At 36.5% G+C, this 23,007-nt stretch overlaps 1 protein-coding gene across 4 annotated transcripts in view; it reads left to right on the top strand.

The window, feature by feature from the left end:
• LOC137237882 (cytotoxic granule associated RNA binding protein TIA1) overlaps positions 1-23,007 on the top strand; it is a 648,328-nt gene that overhangs the window by 611,197 nt on the left and 14,124 nt on the right. For all 4 annotated transcript variants that reach the window (XM_067762218.1, XM_067762219.1, XM_067762217.1 and 1 more), the window contains 2 exons: positions 6,850-6,952; positions 9,767-9,959. In XM_067762218.1, coding sequence (XP_067618319.1) covers positions 6,850-6,952; positions 9,767-9,959 — 296 coding nt within the window. The remainder of the gene's footprint in view (positions 1-6,849; positions 6,953-9,766; positions 9,960-23,007) is intronic.

Raw genomic sequence — 23,007 nt, 5'->3', positions numbered from 1 at the left:
AGTATTTTAAAAGGGAGTGGGCCTTAGTTTTATAGTTGGACACCTTTCTGAGATATCGCCATAAAGGTGGACCAAGGGTGATTCCATAATGTGTTTGTACGATATGGGAATCAAACGAAAGGTACTAATAAGTATTTTAAAAGGAGTGGGCCTTAGTTCTATAGGTGGCCGCCTTTTCGAGATATCGCCAGAAAGGTGGAACAGGGGTGACTCTAGAATGCGTTTGTACGATATGGGTATCAAATGAAAGGTGTTAATGAGTATTTAAAAAGAGAGTGGGCCGTAGTTCTATAGGTGGACGCCTTTTCGAGATGTCGCCATAAAAATGGGCCAGGGCTGACTCTAGAATGTGTTTGTACGATAAGGGTATCAAATGAAAGGTGTTAAAGAGTATTTTAAAAGGAAGTGGGCCTTAGTTTTATAGGTGGACATCTTTTCGAGATATCGCTATAAAGGTGGACCAATGGTGACTCTAGAATGTGTTTGTACCATATGGGAATCAAACGAAAGGTGTTAGTAAGTATTTTGAAAGCGAGTGGGCCTTAGTTCTATAGGTGGACACCTTTTCGAGATATCGCCATAAAGGTGGGCCAGGGGTGACTCTAGAATTTGTTTGTACGATATGGGTAACAAATGTGCTAATTTTTATTTAGCACACATATAGTAATAGGAGTAACGTTCCTGCCAAATTTCATTATGATATCTTCAACGACTGCCAAATTTATAGCAAAAGGTTTAAATTACCTTCCTTTAAAAGTAGGCGGTGCTACGCTCGTTGTGCAAAATTGTACTAGTTTTCTATTTTCCGTCATAAGTACAACCACCTACCAAGTTTAATCGCTTTATCCGTCTTTGATAATAAATTATTTCACTTTTGCGGTTTTTCGAAATTTTTGATATCGAAAAAGTGGGCGCGTATATAGTCCGATTTCGTTCATTTTAAACAGCGATCTGAGATGAGTACCCAAGTACCAAATTTCATGAAAATGTCTCAAAAATTACTCTAGTTATCGTGATAACGGACAGACGGACGGACTGACGGACATGGTTAAATGAATTTATTTTTTCGCCCAGATCATTTTGATATATAGAAGTCTATATCTATCTCGATAAGTTTATGCTATTACGGATTACCGTTATGCGAACAAAATTAATATACTCTGTGTGATCTGCTCAGCTGAGTATAAAAATGCAACTTCACTGACCAAGTTCTGTTTAGCGCGCCAAAAACTATTCCGTACAATTTGTATTAAAACATGTATATACCAGCAACAAATAGGTGAAACTTAGAGACGAAGTACTTACAAAGTGTGCAGCTGAGCATTTATGTGGCTGAGTGAATGGACACACCTACCCTTACACCACAGCATGAATGCAGGAGATTTCGAGCTCAAAACACAGCTCCTGAAATGGCAGGTTTTGAAGAAGTAAAATTCAGAAACACCACCTCCAAGTGTATTCTATGACCGAACAGAAATGTTTTCATGAAACCATCTTTGATCTGCTGATTTCGCACTTACAGCTCCGCTACAGATCTTTATATGTTTTTTTTTTTAATGTTTTTTTCAAAAATTTAGTTAAGTTTAATCTTACATTCCACAAGTTAGTTGTATGATTGTTTAAATAGCTCTATACATGCTGATATTAGTTATTTCCTTTCTTCTTTTGTTCACTCAATTGCTAATTCTAATTGAAGGATATTGCATAACCGGTGCTTAAAGTACGTACCATTTTCCATTAAATTTTCACTAGCTTTGTTTATTTTCTATATTTTAGCATAAGTGTTTCTTTGGACTTAGCTCGTATTTCATAATTACTAAATTCTGTCCCCCTCTTTTTTACAGCAGCTTTAGTCTTTTGTTTTTCCCTCTATCTTATAGTTTGCAATTGCGCCAAACTTCCATGAATTGTGGCATGTAACATGGCAACACATCAATGACTCTTTGTTGATTTTACAGTTTGCCAGTATTGACATTCGTTTACATCCCCAATGCCCAAAACCGTAAAACTTCGCTGCCGAAAACAAAAGGATTAAGTTTTTCATACGCTTCACTTCATTTTTCTTTCAACACTTTTATGCATTGAGCAATTTGTTTGTTGTTTTGCGTTTCTTTTTCTGCTATTGTTGCATTTTTTTGAAGCAGTTTGTTGATGTTAGTTCTCAATACCATGAGTTGTTGAGACTTTTCTCCCTACTTTTTTCTTTTGCTGGAAAGTGTACTAGAATACAAGGGATGATTATTTGGGTTGGTCGGATTTTAAAATAAAATAATCCCAACATCGAAATGATCTCGAAATGAAAGCGCAAATAATTCCGAAGTTATCCGGAGATAAACCCGCAATAATTCATGGATGAATTTAAATTGATCCCAAAATAGTCCGAAGTTAGTAAGAGAACACAGTGAAAACAAATAACTCATGGTCCTTAAATAATTTCAAAATAGTGTCGAAATGAATCCATAATAAAAATACTTCGAAATGGTCCTCAAATTATCCGGATTAGACACGAAATTGCCCGAAATAATCTAAAGGCAGACTTGAAATGATCCAGAGATAGTCTCGAAACAATTCTGAAATGGTCCCGTACAAAATCCTGAAGTGATCTGGTAATTATTCGAAAAATAGGTAGTTTAAATAAATTAAAGTCGTGGAGCGATTGGCTGATAGTCTCGAAATGATACCGAAGTGGCCCCCGAAGTGATCCCGAAAACCGCCTACTTTTCCTTAATATTTTATTCCATAATTTATATGTATGAGCCACAAGTAATCTATGATTACAAACTTGTCTTTACGTGCGGCCCCATCTTGAGAACATAATACAAAACTGAGAACACCCAGGAATAATAACGCAAAAAAACATGCATAGTCCTGAAAGCAGCCTGAAATATTGCTAAATGGACCCCTTAAAGAGTTGCCAAATAAAAAACATCTGGAATAGTTCCGAAATAGTGCTGTAATTATACATAGATAATCCCGAAATGGTCACAAAATAGGCGATATTATGAATACGAAAACAATAAAAAAAAAATCCGAAACAATCCGGAAAATATCATTTAACGGTCCCAGAACCGGAAAAAAACTAAATAGCTCCACAATTATTCTGAGCACAATGCCGTAGAGATCCCAAATAATCCCGCATTTTCCCGAAGATAACACAGAAACAGTCCTGATTTTATTCCAAAAACAATCCTAAAACTATTTTTTGTGATCCAGAAATAGCTCCAAAAATCATACCAAAAGAACCCGGACACAGTCCGGAAATATCGTGAAATACTCCACGAAAAGCTTAGAAATTATCTAAAATTGGAATGATGATGCTCAAAACTACCATGCAATTTATATTGATCCGGAATTAATCTCGAAATGAACTAAATTGTTTTTAAATAATCCGGACACGATCTAGAAAATAATCCGATTTGAAGACAAAAATAATACGGAAATTGTTCTCAGGTAGTACCAAATATCCTTTAAAAATCTCAAAGTAGTTCAGAATTGATCCTGAAACGATCCGAAAACGATATCTGGGTATCCACAAACTTATACGAAATTGCTATGCTTCTAGAAAAACCCTAAAATTACCATCACTCTTGTTATGAGCTCCTAAATTTTAATCTTTTGTTGAGAGAGCCTCGGAAAAATAGTTTTAAATTTTTTTTTATCCATACAGATATGGTCGAATTTTTTTTTTTTTTTGTAACTTGGTTACTTGCCATCTCATTACTAAAATTTAAACATCATTTTTTTGGCTTAAGAAGGCCTGTAACACTTTCTAAAGCTTTTCTTTGAACTCAAAAGTCGGTTTGTTTCAGTTTTGTCTACTAAACCAATTGTAGTCCCTTAAAGCATGTTTTTCTTTAGACCAGAAAAGAGTATATGAACACGAAAGCTGAGTTCAAAAGAATAATCAGAGAATGTAAAAAAGCTTCTCAAAACAAAATTATTGACGTATCAATAAAACCAGATGTCAAATAACTGAGTTACAACAAAAAAAGGAATGAGTGCCAATCACTCGAATCATCGGTTAGTTATCGTCATGTTATCGCTAACGATGCGATATGGAATCTTTATCGGTATCAACATCACAACAAATCGAAGAGCTTTCGTTAACAAACCGACAACAAATGGATTAAACTCCGATCACAAATCGACAAATTTCGATAGATAAAAAATAGATAACTTTTTGATAACAAATCGTTAACCTTTGAATAACAAGTCAATAATTTTTAAAAATATATCGATAAAATTTCGATAAATCAAGTATGATTTTTCGACCGTAAAGCGATTATAAATAGCCAACTTTTAATAAAAAGTAAATAAATTTTCGATAACACTTCGATAACACCTCAGTAATTATTCGGTAATAAATCCATAACGTTTCATTAACTTATCGACAGCTTTTCTATATTTATATATTCGATTGCTTCTTCTTCACAAATTGGAATTTTTCCGATAACAGGCTCGTTGATAAAAAAAGGTAAAAAAATTGGATAACTCGTTAATAACCTAACCTTAATCCAAAGCGAATCTACAGTAGCACACCTTTTACCAAACCTGCCTTTCACTGACCTCCCTTCTTTTCCTTATTTTTTCTTTCCTTTCCTAGCCTTTCTTTCCTTTCCTTTCCTTTGCTTTGCTTTCCTTTCCTTCACTTTACTTTACTTTAATTTGCTTTTATTCCTTTCCTTTCCTTTCTTTTATTTTCCTTGTCTCTCCTTCCCTTGTCTTGATTTGCTCTCAAGTTACGCTCATGGGACACCCTGCGGATCCTCCCGGGGCCTATTGGGGTCCATTCCAGGGGCTCTCTCGCGATCCTTCTAGGGTCATTTCGGGGTCATTCCGGGATGATTTTAGGGACTCCCTCCAAATGACCCCGAGGGAGTCCCCAAAATCATCCCGGAATAACCCCGAAATGACCCCGAGGGAGTCCCCAAAACCATCCCGGAATGACCCCGAGGGAGTCCCCAAAATCATCCCGAAATGACCCCGAGGAAGTCCCCCAAAATCATCCCGGAATGACCCCCAAATGACCCCGAGGGAGTCCCAAAAAGATCACGGAATTACCCCAGGAGGACCCCGTGGTACTCCCCTAAACCATGCCAAAATGACCTCCAAAAGACCTCGAGGGAGTCGCAAAAGTCATCCCGGAATTACCACAAAACCCTAGAGGGATCGTGAAGGAGCCCCTGGAATGGACCCCAATAGGCCCCGGGAGGATCCGCAGGGTGTCCCAGAAATTACCCCCCAACCGCCCCCAAAAAACCCCACGAATACTCTCCAGAATCATCTCAATATTACCCTAAGTAGCTTCAGAACTACACACGAACTGGTTACGCATATGGGTATATTTTCAAGGCATATCGATGGTTTATTTTTTTATTTTTGGATAACTGAATAAAAACTAAAATTTTATTGTTATTCCATATTTTGTAAATAAGGAATAATAACTCAACTCTTTATTCAAATTTTGCAAAAATAAGAATGAGCGGTTATCATCAATCAGAATATTTTGAATAACGAGAAAATGTTATTCATTATTCAAGAAATGCTTGAATAAAAAATAACATGTTATTCATCACTCAAGATTTCTTGAATAATGAATAAAATTTTATTTTTTATTTTTTCGTCAATGGTTATTCAAATTTGTTGATAACGCCCATCCCTGCCACGTACATTGTTCAGATATAACGCAGCAGTGTATTGCCTATACTTATGCTTGCATTCTACATTAATCCGTATAATACCAATACCACATTCTACATAAAACCTCCATACTCACAAAGACCATGCTTACGCTCATATTCCAGATTTCTCCATACCGTGAGCTTATCAAAAACGATTTAGGCTGTATTTGTAGGGACAAAAAAAATTTGAGCAAATTTTTCCGAGACTTCCTCAATAAGCTTAATATTTAGGAACAAACTTGTGCAACTTATTTATTTCGTATGGGGACAGTCTAGAACACAGTCTAATGCTCATGCATTTACTGCGAAGAATTTCTTTCCTTCACCTCCATTTTCCCCCCAAATATTCACTGATGACGTTCCGGGTTGACATTATCGAAAAGTCAATTTAAGTTTATGCTGTTAATACATAGAGTGACGAGGATAACTGAAAAAGTAGAAAAACTTGTGGCAAATGGTTAAGAATAAAAATTGTTCATGCCAACTTCTACACCCTAACGTAAAATATTGTCAACGCCAGTGGCTAAAACAAATAATATGTTGAGTTTGGCACGAGCAGCAGAAGCGAGCGACAGTTAAATCTGCAACAATTTACAAAAGCAACATTCATTCATCTGAGTTTCTGCTACTTTTTCTAAGTTAACGGATTAGTTTAGCAGTTGCTGGTTGTGTCATCCTTTGCTTCGATGCTTCGTTGTTTGCTTGGCATCTTTTAAATAATTTGCAAAAAAGGCGAAAAGCGAATACTTGAAATTATTTTCTTAACGAATTGCTGCGGGCTTCGATCGCTCGACTTTGGAACGTTGCCGTTATCATCGTCCACTTCACAACGTCAGCAGATTATCAAGAGTAGATTTATTTATGCATTTATCTTTTTACATCGTTCTTCTTATTCATTTGTTTACATTCCAATCACTCTATGATGGCCATCACCCCGTCGCCCAATCATCTAATATTGAATCTTACCACCGTATGCACTGTTATGTATTCATGTTTGTAAAAATCTTTAAAAGTCTAATCGAATTTAACTTTGCAAAGCAGCAGCAGAGAAATGCAATTAAAATATGCTTAGGATTTACTTACTTTGACTTTTCTAATTCTCTTTTAATAAAATAGTGTATTTATTCAATTTTCAATACAATTTTTTTTTTTTATTGTACCTTTGTAGGAAGCGGAAAATGCCATTACCGCGATGAATGGTCAATGGTTGGGTTCACGTTCAATACGCACAAATTGGGCAACAAGAAAACCGCCGGCGACAAAATTGGATGGTACGTAAATCTTAAGCTTAATGCGGCACACAAACATACACAAAAGGAGATTAAAAACAATTGAAACAAAAACAAAGAAGCCTAAATTAAGATTAAGTTCTGGTAATTCGATCGATGTCGAGCAAGGGAGTTCGCTTGCACGCACTAAGATTGAACAAAACACCGATTTTAATTAATTTTTTTTTTTAAAAGCCGCTTTTTATAAGGGCATACGAAATTTAATTTCATATTTGTAATAAATATAAGTTAATGGTTTGCTTGATTGCTATAAAACTTTGTCAGCGTATTGCTTGCGCTTAGAATACTATTGGTATTGGTCTTGATCTCTTAACTATATAGGCTTTTTTGAAACAAGTTTTTTCTTGGATGTTAACTTGCGTCCTGTCAATTTAAAAAACTTAGTGCTATGGGAAAAGGAAGGGACGGAAATACAAGAAAAATGGTGAGGGAAAGAGTGGTATGCTGGCAGAAAATGGAGAAGGAGGAGAGGGTGGTTTAAGTGGAGAGGCAGCAGAAAAGAAATGATTTTTCAAACCATTGAAGGAAAAACGCTACACAATTAAAATGTTTGCCTAAATTGCATAGTCTCTTGCTACAGTGAGCATTTATTTCAAAAAATACTCTTCATTTTAAGAGCTCAGGAGCATTGTCGTACATTTTTTTAACTAAACCTATTCCTCATTTATATGCCATGCTCATGACCGAGCATTTGAAGTGTTTTAAAGTGAGTCTTATTTGTATTTATTTATGAGAAGCATACCCGGCATATTTTGTCCTGTTCTGCGTTTGAAAATGAAAAGTCCACTTTCACTTTATCAATCACTATATCATCGAATTGACTTCAACTTTACTACTGTTTCTTCTATTTCTCTTTCTTATTTCATTCCTTTCCTTATTTTCTTTACCTATACTCCCTATTTATTCTAATAATTCCGCTCTCTTTCAAGAAAATTCCCACTCCCACTCTCATTCCCATTCCCACTCTTATTTTTCATCCACTCTCTATCTCTCTCCTCTAAATTTCTTCATATATGCACAATCTATATCCCAAATAGTGGATACCCCATTCAAAAAATTACAGAGGCTTCGAAAATAAAATTTTAATTTTTCTCACGCCCCATCCTGCCCCCACTTGTACGGTCTCTTCCACATGTATGTAATCTATCAGCCAAACATTGGATACACGCTTCAAATAATCTAGGAGAAATCGTGAAATTACACTGTTGTTCCACTTTCACTCCCACTGCCACTACCATGGCCTCTACCTCTCCCACCTAAATTACTCCATTCTATACATTTATAGAATCTACAACTATACCAAGTATACATCACCCCTTCTAATAATTACGGATATATATCGAAATTAAATATTTTTTTCACTCGCACTCTTATTCCCCCTACCACTCGCGCTTCCACTAACAAGGCCTCTACCTGCTCCGCCTGAATAACCTCATGAATAGAATTAATATATCAAATATTGTATACCCCGTTAAGATAATTTCATAGATATAGCGATTTAAAATTTTTGTTTTATTTCTTCTCGGATTTTCAATTTCATTTTTACATCCAACCTCACCTCTTTTTCACTTCTTCTACCTCCCTCAACTAAATAACCTCAAATACAGAAAATATATACCAGAGCAAATATAGCGATTTAAAAATTTTTGTTTCACTCCCTATTTTCACTCTTCCTACCTCAACTTTCACTCTTGTTCCTAATTTGAATTCCATTTCTAAAGCCTCCACCTATACCTTTTAATGTTTTTAATATTTGTAATTTTTATACCAAATATTGGATTCCTGCATTAAATAATACGTGAATAAAGCAAATTCAGATATTTGCTAAAAGGGGCTGATATCACTCATTTTTTCAAAATGTTATACAGTCAGGAAAGTACCGGATGACCCGTTAACCTACTGTGAAAGATTGTTTGTGTACTTGGGATGCTCATTAGTCACACACACACGACCGTTTTTATTTATTAGAGGGAAAATACTTGCTCATTCATTTCTTTGCAAAACATCTGAGGGGACTCACGATTTAGAGGTACTATGACATTTTTTTAAATTCAGTAGAGTCTTTAGTTGTGAAGGGAGTAAGAATGAGAAGAAATTGAGAGACGAGAACGGAGAGAAGGAGATTGAGAAAGAGATAGAATGAGACGAAGATGGAGATAAATGAAGCGAAAAAGACGGAGGGAGGAGTGAATAAAAGGATTAGGAAAAAGTGAAGTGGGGGGAGGGCAGAGTCAGACGGAAAAAGCTTATTAAAATGTATGCAGATAGGCCAAATTTAGGGTAGGACAACTTCTGCCGGGTCTTCTAGTAGCTAATATGAAATGAAAATTCATATATATAGATATACCTAAATACACTCCCGAAGTTAAATAATACCAGCGAATGCTGGCTTTTTTCACCATTCTATGTTATTCAACATGTATATATGTGACGCATAATGTAATGTGGTGAAAGTCCAACTCAATGCAAATTTGTTCGTACATTTCACAGCGAACATACACACTAGCGGGATTTTTAACCTGTTACTTTTTTGATCCACGCAATACACGAACTGTTATATTTTTCAAATGTAACTCTCAACAATTTTTCAAACGCTCCTAAAAGAAGTATAACTTCTAAAACGATAACGTTCTTAAGTATCTTACTTTAATTAAATGCAAATCATATGCAAGCAAAACTTTAAATAACCTACTAAATATTATTGTATTAAAACTTATAAACATATTCATAACATATAAAATAAACATTTATAACTATCCAAATCCTTTCTTATTGTATTTGTTGTTATCTTTGCAGTTAATGCCAAGCCTTTGACCTTCGATGAAGTGTACAACCAAAGCAGCCCCACTAATTGCACAGTCTATTGTGGTGGCATCAATGGCGCATTGTCCGGCTTTTTAAACGAAGAGATTTTACAGAAAACTTTCTCTCCCTATGGCACAATTCAGGAGATACGAGTATTCAAGGACAAAGGATATGCATTTGTACGGTAAGGTTTTACAACTAAAAAAGAAAACAATTTGAAAACTAAACGAGTGAAACATTTCACATAAAGTAAAAGTTATGTTGAAAGAAAAACCTAAATAGGAACGCATGTTCACGCACTCTTGCTTTTACAGCTATACATACATATATTGACATAAGGGTGTCCGTTAGATCCAAGTTAATTTCCATTTTTCCAAATACCTTTTAAGTTTTTAAATACGGTTTCAAAACTACGAACTGAACGAATAAAAGTAACCAAGGCTTAACGTTCCACGATTTTTAGATATGTTTTTTTGAGAAAATTTGGATATTTTATAAATATTAATTTTGTTGAGACCTCATTCATTATCTCGTATTTGTTGATAACCTCTTCAAGAATTTATTCGAAGGGAGAAGTGAATTTTTTGTTATACTCAGCTGAGCAGAGCTCACAGAGTAAATTAACTTTGTTCGCATAACGGCAATCCGTAATGGCATATTTTAATCGAGATAGATATAGACTTCTATATATCAAAATTATCTGGGCGAAAAAAGAAATTCGTTTAGCCATGTCCGTCCGTCCGTCCGTAAACACGATAATTTGAGTTTTGAGGTATCTTGATGAAATTTGGTATGTGGGTTCCTGGGCACTCTCTCAGATTGCTATTTAAAATGAACGACATCGGACTGCAACCACGCCCACTCTTTCGATATCGAAAATTTCGAAAAACAGAAAAAGTGCGATAATTCATTACCAAAGACGAATAAAGCGATGAAACTTGGTAGGTGATGAAACTTGTGACGCAGAATAGAAAATTAGTAAAATTTTGGACAATGGGCGTGGCACCGCCCACTTTTAAAATAAGGTAATTTAAAGGTTTTGCAAGCTGTAATTTCGCAGACGTTGAAGATATCATGACGAAATTTGGCAGAAACGGTACTCATATTACTATATGTCTGCTAAATAAAAATTAGCAAAATCGGATGGCGAACACGCCCACTTAAAAAAAATTTTTTTCTTCATCAAATTTTAACAACAAATTTGATATCTTTACAGTATATATGTAAATTATGCCAACATTCAACTCCAGTAATGATATGGTGCAACAAAATACAAAAAAAAGAAAATTTCAAAATGGCGGTGGATCCGCCCATTTCATTTAATTCGTCTAGAATACTTTTAATGCCATAAGTGGACCAAAAATTTACCAATCCTTGTGAAATTTGGTAGGGGCATAGATTCTATGACGATAACTGTTTTGTGTGAAAATGGGCGAAATAGGTTGAAGCCACGCCCAGTTTTTATACACAGTCGACTGCCTGGCCTTCCGCTTGGCCGGTAACATGAAAACTAGAGCAAAAATCGATATATATTTACTAAACTTAATTCACGTACTTATCTGAACTCACTTTATCTTGGTATAAAAAATGGCCGAAATCGGACTATAACGACGCCCACTTTTTCGATATCGAAAATTACGAAAAATGAACACAAAATGCCATAATTCTATATCAAATATGAAAAAAGGGATGAAACATGGTAATTGTATTGGTCTATTGACGCAAAATATAACTTTAGAAAAAACTTTGTAAAATGGGTTTGTCACCTACCATATTAAGTAGAAGATAATGAAAAAGTTATGCAGGGCGAAATCAAAAGCCCTTGAAATCTTGGCAGGAATACTCTTCGTGGTATTACATATATAAATAAATTAGCGGTACCCGACAGATGATGTTCTGGGTCACCCTGGTCCACATTTTGGTCGATATCTCGAAATCGCCTTCACATATACAACTAAGGGCCACTCCCTTTTGAAACCCTCATTAATACCTTTAATTTGATACCCATATCGTACAAACACATTCTAGAGTCACCCCTGGTCCATCTTTATGGCGATATCCCGAAACGGCATCCACCTATAGAACTATAGCCCACTCCCTTTTAAAAAGCTCTTTAATAATAATAATAATTTGATGCCCATGTCATACAAACACATTCCAGGGTTACCCTAGGTTCATTTTCCTAAATGGTGATTTTCCCTTATTTTGTCTCCAAAGCTCTCAGCTGAGTATGTAATGTTCGGTCACACCCGAACTTAGCCTTCCTTACTTGTTTTTTTTTTTTAAGTCTAAGCCACACATTTACCTCGGTTGTCCAAATTCGGTTTTTCGGGCAACATCAAAACTTTAGAAATAAGTTTTTTCAATTGGAAAAAAATGCTTGAGGTCGCTTCTTGACAGTGACTTGGCAAGCACTCGAGTGTATTTCTGTCATGAAAAGCTTTTCAGTGAAAAGTCAACTGCCTTAGAGATTCCGGTCGCAGCCGGTAAAAATATGTTGGCCCCGTTCCGCCGATTAGTAGGACAAAACTAAAAGGAGCACTACGGAAATTGAAAGAGAAACGCAGCCGTTCGGAGGTTATCGCTCCTTGATTTTTTTTTTTTTTTTTTTTTGTAACCAAGGTTTTTCCAGTTATTAAAATTGTAAATTCGTATGGAAACGTCATTTTAAAAAGCCTAAAAGTCCCTTTGCGTGATTTTATAAATCACAGGGTAAAACCAAAAATGTAGAGCTTGCCACTTAAATAACGAATGCCCTAATGCATATGTATATCTAGTCTTTCCAGTTTTATAGTTGTATACAAACTTATCTACCCATAAATATATATATATGTAAGTAAGCATGACATCGATGCATAAAATACCTGCATTTATAACAGCGGCAATGCACACAAATAGTTGTCCCAACTAAACTTTTTTCCAACTAACTGTCTAATCTAGACATGCATGCACTATGAGATATATTACGGCATATATTAAAATAGACAAATTGGAAAAAAAGTTGTGAGTTTTAAGTTTAAAAAAATATCTGATTCATTTAACAGAGCTAATTTGTTTAGTTAAATTTGTGCAAAAGTATTTTTGCGACTCAGTGAAAGATAGCCCTTTTTAGGTTTTCTGTTAGAAAACGACAAATTTTACTAACGTGACAATCAGTCTCAAGAGAGGATGAACCGGCTCTTGGAGTGTTCGAGAGAAAAGTTCTACGGAAGATATATAATTCTGTCCTTGATACCGACGACGAGTATTGAAGATGGTATAATGATTAGCTGTATGAGATTTATAGATAGCGCAGATAAGGCTAGGTCATGTTATGCGAATGGACGAAGACACTCCGGCCAAGAAAGTACTTCAGTTGAAACTGCAGTTTGTAAGCAGAGAGAGGTGAAGAAGTCCACTGAGTTGAGCGAAGGAGGTGGAGAAAATTTTGACCTTCCTTTGTGCTCCCAATTGGCAGCAGTCATCGCGAAACAGGGATAGATGGCATGCCTTGTTACGACACGGCCAAAATCCCTTGAGCGTATAGGGGCCAATTAATGTGATGATACTGAGAATAGGCGTTTGTTAAGAGAATCGCGGATATAGCATAGAACAATACAATTCTGAAATAGGCCGGTTTTGAAACAGGTTTTTAAATGGGGAAAACAAAGTCCAATATAAGGCGTTTTTCAACAACTTGTCTTTTCCACTCAACAGCATTTTCCAATGCTCCCTTTTACTGCTCAGCCGAGATAGAGAAATAGTTCCTAAACTGTTTTAAAAAAATACTTAAAATTTTTCGAAAATTAAGAAGACGAACTACTTGTCACAACATTTCAATTCCCAATTCCAAGACCCAAATTAATTACGTCAAGATGAATCCTGCTTCCCTTGTTAGTCTGTTTTCTTCTTCGGCAAGGGTAGGATACAATATATACTCCCAAGTCAGCCGGTTCTATGTACCGGAGCGACTCCGCATTTTTTTCCGACCGCGGGCTGTAATTTCAGTAAACCCCTATGGTGCGACAATATTTTGCATACATGGGCAAGTACTGCTTAATTTCCTGGGCCAATGTTATTTTCCAACCGAAATATTACCAATTTAATTTTTTCATAGTATGACGGTACGTTCCATTATATGGAATTGGGAAATTAGCCCTATGTTGTTGTTGTTGTAGCGATAAAGATGTTGATGGTATTTTGCCGGATGCAGATCCTGTAACAATCACCATTATGGTACTAGCCCGACCATCTCGGGAACGATTTGGTATGATCACATAAAACCTTCTAGGCCATCCCGCGCTTCCACCCTAGCACCATGAGGAGCTTGGGTTCGCCAGAGCCTCGGCTGTTAAAGAAACAGTTCTCGCTGCGGCTATGTGAGGTTGATAATTAGGTTGCTTAGGTTATATATTGCGCTGGTCAATTTGGTGTTTAAGTCACCTCTTCCGACAGGCATATATGGCGCGGGTATATTTTAAGCCCCTCTAATCGTCTGGGGGAAAAAATCAGCCTCATAATCTCCATTGCTCCTTGGCAATAAAAAACTGCCACGTCCATAACTTAAATATACTATTCATACTGGTCTTGTGACATTCCGTCATTCGCGGTGTTTTGTGCATTTGCATTCATTGTTGCGATCAGCCTCCAATTCATTCTCATGAGGACATTTTTGTGAGCCTTTGATGATGAATACAATGGACCTTCTAAAGTCCGTAAAATGCGAACTCTGGAGTTATGCCTCACTTCGATCAGTATGAAGAGACTTTATTTTCAATTGTCTTCTTGGTCTAATTTCCAGATAAATCCCGTTACTTTTTCGAAATTCTGTAAACCAACATTAACGTGGTCACAAAGGCGAGATATCGATGACAGCTTTCATGATGACTCTTTACCTAGCTTTATCTTAGATAGTATAGTGTATTTCAAAGTCTGAACTAAACCGTATATGAACCTTTTCGGCCATTAAAATTAAAAAAAAAAAAGTAAGGAAGGTTAAGTTCGGGTGTAACAGAACATTACATATTCAGTTGAGAGCTATGGTGACAACATAAGGAAAAATAACCATGTAGGAAAATGAACCGAGGGAACCTGGAATGTGTTTATATGACATGTGTATCAAATGAAAGGCATTAAAGAGTATTTAATGAGGGAGTGGGCCATAGTTCTATAGGTGGACGCCCTTTCGAGATATCGCCGTAAAGATGGACCAGGGGTGACTCTAGAATGCGTTTGTACGATATGGGTATCAAATGAAAGGTGTTAATGAGCATTTTAAAAGGGAGTAATCCTTAGTTCCATAGGTGGACGCCGTTTCGCGATATCGCCATAAAGGTGGACCAGGGGTGACCCTAGAACTTGTTTGCACAATATGGGCATCAAACGAAAGGTGTTGATGAGTATTTTAAAATGGAGTGAGCCTTAGTTCTATAGGTGGACGCCGTTTCGAGATATCGCCATAAAGGTGGGCCAGGGGTGACTCTAGAATTCGTTTGTGCAATATGGGTATCAAACGAAAGGAGTTAACGAGTTTTTTAAGAGGGAGTGAACCTTAGTTCTATAGGTGGACGCATTTTCGAGGTATCGCAATAAAGGTGGACCCGGGGTGACTCTGGACTTTGTTTGTACGATATGGGTATCAAATGAAAGGGGTTAATGAGTATTTCTAAAAGGGAGTGGACCTTCGTTTTATAGGTGTTCGCCTTTTCGAGATATCGCCACAAAGGTGGACCAGGGGTGACTTTAGAATTTGTTTGTATGATGTGGGTATCAAATGAAAGGAGCTAATGAGTATTTTAAGAGGGAGTGGGCCTTAGTTCTATAGGTGGACGCCTTTTCGAGATATCGCCATAAAGGTGGGCGAGGGGTGACTCTAGAATTCGTTTGTGCAATATATGTATTAAACGAAAGAAGTTACTGAGCATTTTAAGAGGGAGTGGGCCTTAGTTCTATAGGTGGACGCCTTTTCGAGATATCGCCATAAAGATGGACCAGGTGTGACTCTAGAATGCGTTTGTACGATATGGGTATCAAATGAAAGGTGTTAATGAGTATTTTAAAAGGGAGTAATCCTTAGTTCCATAGGTGGACTCCGTTTCGAGATATCGCCATAAAGGTGGGCCAGGGGTGATTCTAGAATTCGTTTGTGCAATATGGGTATCAAACGAAAGGAGTTAATGAGTATTTTAAGAGGGAGTGGGCCTTAGTTCTATAGGTGGAGGCCTTTTCGAGATATCGCCATAAAGATGGACCAGGTGTGGCTCTAGAATGCGTTTGTACGATATGGGTATCAATTGAAAAGGTGTTAATGAGTATTTTAAAAGGAAGTAATCCTTAGTTCCATAGGTGGACTCCGTTTCGAGATATCGCCATAAAGGTGGGCCAGGGGTGACTCTAGAATTCGTTTGTGCAATATGGGTATCAAACGAAAGGAGTTAATGAGTATTTTAAGAGGGAGTGGGCCTTAGTTCTATAGGTGGACGCCTTTTCGAGATATCGCCATAAAGATGGACCAGGTGTGACTCTAGAATGCGTTTGTACGATATGGGTATCAAATGAAAGGTGTTAATGAGTATTTTAAAAGGGAGTGGACCTTTCTGGACCAGGGTTGACTCTAGACTTTGTTTGTACGATATGGGTATCAAATGAAAGGTGTTAATGAGTATTTTTAAAAGGGAGTGGCCTTTTCGAAATATCGCCATAAAGGTGGACCAGGGGTGACTCTAGAATGAGTTTGTACGATATGGGTATCAAATTAAAGGTATTAATGAGAGTTTTAAAAGGGAGTGGTGGTAGTTGTATATGTGAAGGCGTTTTCCAGATATCGACCAAAATGTGGACCAGGGTGGCCCAGAACATCATCTGTTGGATACCGCTAATTTATTTATATATGTAATACCTGCCAAGATTTTAAGGGTTTTTTATTTCGCCCTGCATAACTTTTTCATTTTCTTCTACTTAATATGGTAGGTGTCACAACCATTTTATAAAGTTTTTTCTAAAGTTATATTTCGCGTCAATAAAACAATCCAATTACCTTAACATATTTCATCCATTTTTTCGTATTTGGTATAGAATTAAGGCATTTTTTTCATTTTTCGTAATTTTCGATATCGAAAAAGTGGGCGTGGTCATAGTCGGATTTCGTTCATTTTTCATACCAAGATAAAGTGAGTTAAGATAAGTACGTGAACTGAGTTTAGTAAAGATATATAGATTTTTGCTCAAGTTATCGTGTTAACGGCCATGCGGAAGGACAGACGGAAGACTGTGTATAAAAACTGGGCGTGACATTAACCAATTTCGCCCATTTTCACAGAAAACAGTTAACGCCATAAAATCTATGTCCCTACCAAATTTCATGGATTGGTTAATTTTTGTTCGACTTATGGCGTTAAAAGTATCCTAGACAAATTAAATGAAAAGGGCGGAGCCACGCCCATTTTTAAATATTCTTTTATTTTTGTATTTTGTTGCACCATATCATTACTGGAGTTGAATCTTGACATAATTTACTTATATACTGTAAAGATATTAAATTTTTTGTTAAAATTTTACTTAAAAAAAATTTTTTTTAAAGTGGGCGTGGTCCTTCTCCGATTTTTCTAATTTTTATTAAGCGTACATATAGTAATAAGAGTAACGTTCCTGCCAAATTTCATCATGATATCTTCAACGACTGCCAAATTACAGTTTGCAAAAGTTTTAAATTACATTCTTTTAAAAGTGGGCGGTGCCACGCCCATTGTCCAAAATTTTACTAATTTTCTATTTTGCGTCATAAGTTCAACTCATCTACCAAGTTTCGTCGCTTTATCGTTCTTTTGTAAGGAATTATCGCACTTTTTCGGTTTTTCGAAATTTTCGATATCGAAAAAGTGGGTGTGGTTATAGTCCGATATCGTTCATTTTAAATAGCGATCTGAGATGAGTGCTGAGGAACCTACGTACCAAATTTCATCAAGATACCTCAAAATTTACTCAAGTTATCGTGTTAACGGACGGACGGACGGACGGACGGACATGGCTCAATCAAATTTTTTTTCGATCCTGATTATTTTGATATATGCAAGTCTATATCTATCTCGATTCCTTTATATATGTACAACCAACCGTTATCCAATCAAACTTAATATACTCTGTGAGCTCTGCTCAACTGAGTATAAAAAAATTATTGTAATAATAATAAGATTTTTCAATGCGATGTTTAAATGTTTGTCAAATTTTAAGTTTACTTTTTTGTAACAACCAAAATTATTTTACATTTGGAGCAGATGTAACTTTATAACAAAGCTTGCGTGTTCCTCATAAAAATATTTCTAATTGTCGTTATTTTGTTTATTTTAATCCTCCGCACCCCCTAAATGTACTTTAATTTTTATGTTAGATGCCCTAGTGCACTTGCTTCCTATTTTTATACTCAGCGTGCTTTGCACACAGAGTATATTAACTTTGATTGGATAATGGTTGGTTGTACAGGTATAAAGGAATCGAGATAGATATAGACTTCCATATATCAAAATAATCAGGATCGAAAAAAAATTTGATTGAGCCATGTCCGTCCGTCCGTCCGTCCGTCCGTCCGTTAACACGATAACTTGAGTAAATATTGAGATATATTCACCAAATTTTGTAGACTTTTGTAGCTTATCTGGACCCGGAATGGATTGGTATTGAAAATGAGTGAAATCGGATGATAACCAAGCCCACTTTTTATATATGCAAAATTTTGGAAAACACAAAAAACCTGATAATTTAGTAAATAATACACCTAGAATATTGAAATTTCACATGTGGACTGATATTGAGACTGTTTATAAAAATTTGGAAAAATTTTTTTAAATGGGCGTGGCACCGTCCACTTGTGATAAAATCAATTTTATAAATATTATTAATCATAAATCAAAAATTGTTAAACATATCGTAACAAAATTCGGCAGAGAGTTTGCCTTTACTATAAGGAATGCTTTGAAGAAAAATTAACGAAATCGGTTAGGGTCCACGCCCACTTTTATATAAAAGATTTTTAAAAGGGTCGTAGACGAATAAAATAAGCTATATCTTTGCAAAAAAGAGCTTTATATCAGTGATATTTCATTTCCCAAGTGGATTTATAAAAATAAATAGGAAAATTATCAAATTTTAAAAAATGGGTGTGGCACCGCCCCTTTTATGACTAAGCAATTTTCTATGTTTAGGTAGCCATAACTCGAAGAAAAATTAACGGATCATAATAAAATTGGGTACACAAATTTTCCCTACAGCAGAAAATATTTCAAGTAAAAATGGACGTGATCGGTTAAAGACCACGGCATCTTAGATATAAAACATGTTTAAAAGGTTCGTAGACTAGAATAATAAGATATAACTTAGCAAAAAATAGCTTTGAATCAATGATATTTCACTTATCAATTTTTATTGTAGGAGGAAATGGGGAGACATTTTTCTTTTAAACGGGCGGTGCCACTTGTTATGTAGACAAGTAATTTATCTGAAATGAAATATATAATTGAAGCTCACGCTGAGTATATAATGTTTTGTTACACCCGAACTTAAACACCTTTACTTGTTTCTAAAAATTTTTCATGTAACTGTGCTGTTGTTCAATTAGTTGATGTTGTTGATTCTGTTGTTGTTTTTATTATAGCAATACTGCTTTTGTTTTACTTTATATGATGTTGCTATTTTTGTTTTCTGTTGTTCTACTGCGTTGCATTGTTTTGCAATGTTTGCCAACATAATGAGCTTGGAGACTTGGAAATACCGAGGGCGATCGCTGTAGTTGTGGATTTGTTGCTTTTGTTACCAACACCAAAGTCATTGGTAATGCTTTTGATTTTACAGCTGCAATACTTTTAACCATTTTACACCAACACTTATACAATGGCGCCCCACAGTAAATTGGCTGATGTGCAATATATATGAACCCAGCAGTAAATATAAGAGGCTATTTGCATGTTTGTGAATTGGATGGTGCAATTTGTTTAAAACATAATTCTTTAATATAACATAAACTTACTTACTTACTTACTTAATTGGCGCTTAACCGTCTAAACGGTTATGGCCGTCCAACAAGGCGCGCCAGTCGCTCCTTCGCTCCGCCAACCGGCGCCAATTGGTCACACCAAGGGAGTTTAAATCGTTTTCCACCTGGTCCTTCCAACGGAGTGGGGGCCGCCCTCTACCTCTGCTTCCATAGGCGGGTTCCGATAGAAACACTTTCTTGGCCGGAGCATCATCTTTCATTCGCATAACATGGCCTAGCCAGCGCAGCCGCTGCGTTTTAATTCGCTGGACTATGTTGATGTCTGCGTATAGCTCGTACAGCTCATCATTAAATCTTCTTCGGTACTCGCCATCGCCAACGCGTAGAGGTTCATAAATCTTTCGAAGAACTTTTCTCTCGAACACTCCCAAAGCCGCTTCATCTGCTGTTGTCATGGTCCATGCTTCTGCCCCATATAGCAGGACGGGTACGATAAGTGACTTGTAGAGTATGATTTTCGTTCGCCGAGAGAGGACTTTACTTTTCAATTGCCTGACTTACAATTTCAAATATAACATAAACCCTTCCCACTAATCTATATACTAAATTCTCATAGTATCTGAAAGTCAATACAATACTTTCGAAATGGACCCTTTTTATACAGTTAGGCTATTTTAGGTTGAAGTAGCTGCCCAAGACCACACTTAGTGATATTAGGCTTGTTGCGATACAATGAAAAAGCCTCTTTTAATCATTTTCAGTACCGGATAAAGGCTATCAAGTTCCTGATGTCACACTCCACGATCTGGCGCAGATTAAAGAAAAAGGGAGATCCCAGAAAGCAGGGCCTACCACCACTTAGGGCCGGGAAGTTGCAGATGACATCATCCACGGTTTCCTTCTTTTCATCCTCTTTACAACTACTTTATCAACGACAATAAAATTCTCATAATCTTCTTGCATGCCTGCATATAAGGCATTTTAGGGAATGCTTGACTTAATCATAAAGGATCTACCTGGTCATACCCTGCCTGTCAAGTTCATCTGAAATGCAGTTTCCCGCAATGTCACTGCTCCCAGTGACCCATGTGAGGTGCGGACGGTTCTGTTGGGTCATCATCGTTAGTGTTTATTCAAAATTCAAAGAGTAAGAGCCAATAGATTTCATAGCAGCCGAAATTAAAAAAGAAGAATTCGAGGTATTGGTTTCTTAATTAGACGGCACCTCCAACTCTGCCGTTCAGCTTAGACCCGTGGGTATAAATCGAAATGCTGTCAACAACAAGGCACCTATGCGTCTCAGCCAAATTATCCCTACTGGTAATGTTAACAACTAAGTTGCTTTGTGCAACTGTTGCATTTGCACAGCGACCCGTGCTAGAAGGGAGTAAACTGTATATGTTTTGTACGCTAGAGTGTCCTATGGTTTAACTGTTTCAGTTGATTAACTCCCTTAAACGCTGGGCTGACGTTGCCGCTGCTCTATAGACAGCTAAAGTGACAATAATGGTTGCAAAATCCTCGTTGGGCGTTTAACACAGAGCATGGTTGAGTCGGTTAATCATGGTTTTAATCCATCTGCATTTCATGGCTGTTTTCCCCGTAAATAATAAAATGTACGCTTTCCTTGGGATTGAAAGACGTTGCCTTTCCAGTTCAGCTTTTTGTCCAGAACAACGCTTAGGAATTTGACCTTATCTGCCAGATTTAGACGCACACCATTTAATTCTGGTAAGTTTAACGGTCGTAGTTTGTATCTTTTGGTATAAAAGACAAGCTCAAATTTATCGAAATTTACGCTGAGCTCGCATTGGGAGACCTATCGGGAAACCTCTCGCCAAGCCTCTTTATACAGTTACAAATTAGTCCTTTTGGTAGTAGTTTCAAAATATTCCCTTTTATTGCGTCAAATATATGTATGTAAAACTAATGCACTTGTATGTCTGTATGTGTGCTTACGTGCATATGCGACACTCTATAACTGCCATGTTAACACAAAAGGCCGCATTGCTCTGATGCACCGAGATTGAACGAATCACGAATCCCTTGGCCGATTGCGCTACTTTCATGCTTTGTTTACGCTGCTAACAAGGATAACTTGAATACTTTTTTTTTTGGTTGATTGTACTGCTGTATTTGTAGCAAGTTTATATTATACACAATGATAACATCTGTATGTACTTATTAGACTGGGACGAAATAAAATTGTTACAAACGATTATAAAAAAAAAATAAATAAATGTAAGGCGCGATAACCTCCGAAGAGATCTAAGGCCGAGCTTCTCTTCCAATTTGCGTCGTGCTCCTCTTGATTTTTCCCTACAAATTGGCCGGACGGGACCTACATGTTTTATGCCGACTCCGAACGGCATCTGCAAGGCAGATGAGTTGTCACTGAGAGCTTTTCATGGCAGAAATACAATCGGAGCGCTTGCCAGACACTACCGAGGGGCGACCCCGCTTAGAAAAATTTTCTTCTAATTGAAAAATCTTATTTCTAAAATTTTGATGTTGTTTTGCCCGGGAGTTGAACCCAGGGCATACGGTGTGATAGGCGGAGCACGCTGCCATCACACCACGGTGGCTTTGGAGCACAATTTAAAAAAAAATCGTTAAAAGCCAGGGCTGTGGGCAGCATGTTTTCGCTTTTCACTATAATTTATTTTTAGAAAAATTTCATACAGTGCAAAAAATTGCGAATCAAACGTGGATTTATCATTTTTTCTATTGATCATACTTTCTGAACGGATGGAAAGAATATTTTGACCAATTTTTTGTTTTAAATAGATTGTAGGTGACCATCTCACTGGAGACAATTTTAAGTGCAATGAGGAATTCTATAGAGAAAACCAACCAGTTGTGACGAATGTAGGATGCAATGATGCAATTGTGGTGAATATAAGTGTACATGAGTCTTTTAAGTATAAATTGATTCTTCTCATGAACGCAAGTCAAGGAACAAACTTTAAGTATCGCAAGTCACTTAAAAGCGTATGCTTCATACATATTATTAGAACGAAAATTGTAAAAAAAAAATATTGTAAATATCTTTACCCGCTCAGAAGTTATGACCAATAGAAGAAATGATAACACTGGTCAACACAGTTTCCGATGCATGGGACTTTATTGCATGATTGTTTAAGTACTTTTTACGCTTATTTCTAATGAAGAAGCCAGTATTTTCTAGCAGCTCTAGTTTCCGATATAGCTAATATTAAAGTTTTTAGTAAATGTAATTTTTTTTAATATATTAACTTTATTTTTATCA

Source organism: Eurosta solidaginis, chromosome 1, assembly GCF_040869045.1.
Source record: "Eurosta solidaginis isolate ZX-2024a chromosome 1, ASM4086904v1, whole genome shotgun sequence".
NCBI lineage: Eukaryota > Metazoa > Arthropoda > Insecta > Diptera > Tephritidae > Eurosta > Eurosta solidaginis.
Note: the sequence above shows the minus strand (reverse complement) of the source record. Positions and strands in the feature narration are given on the sequence as shown.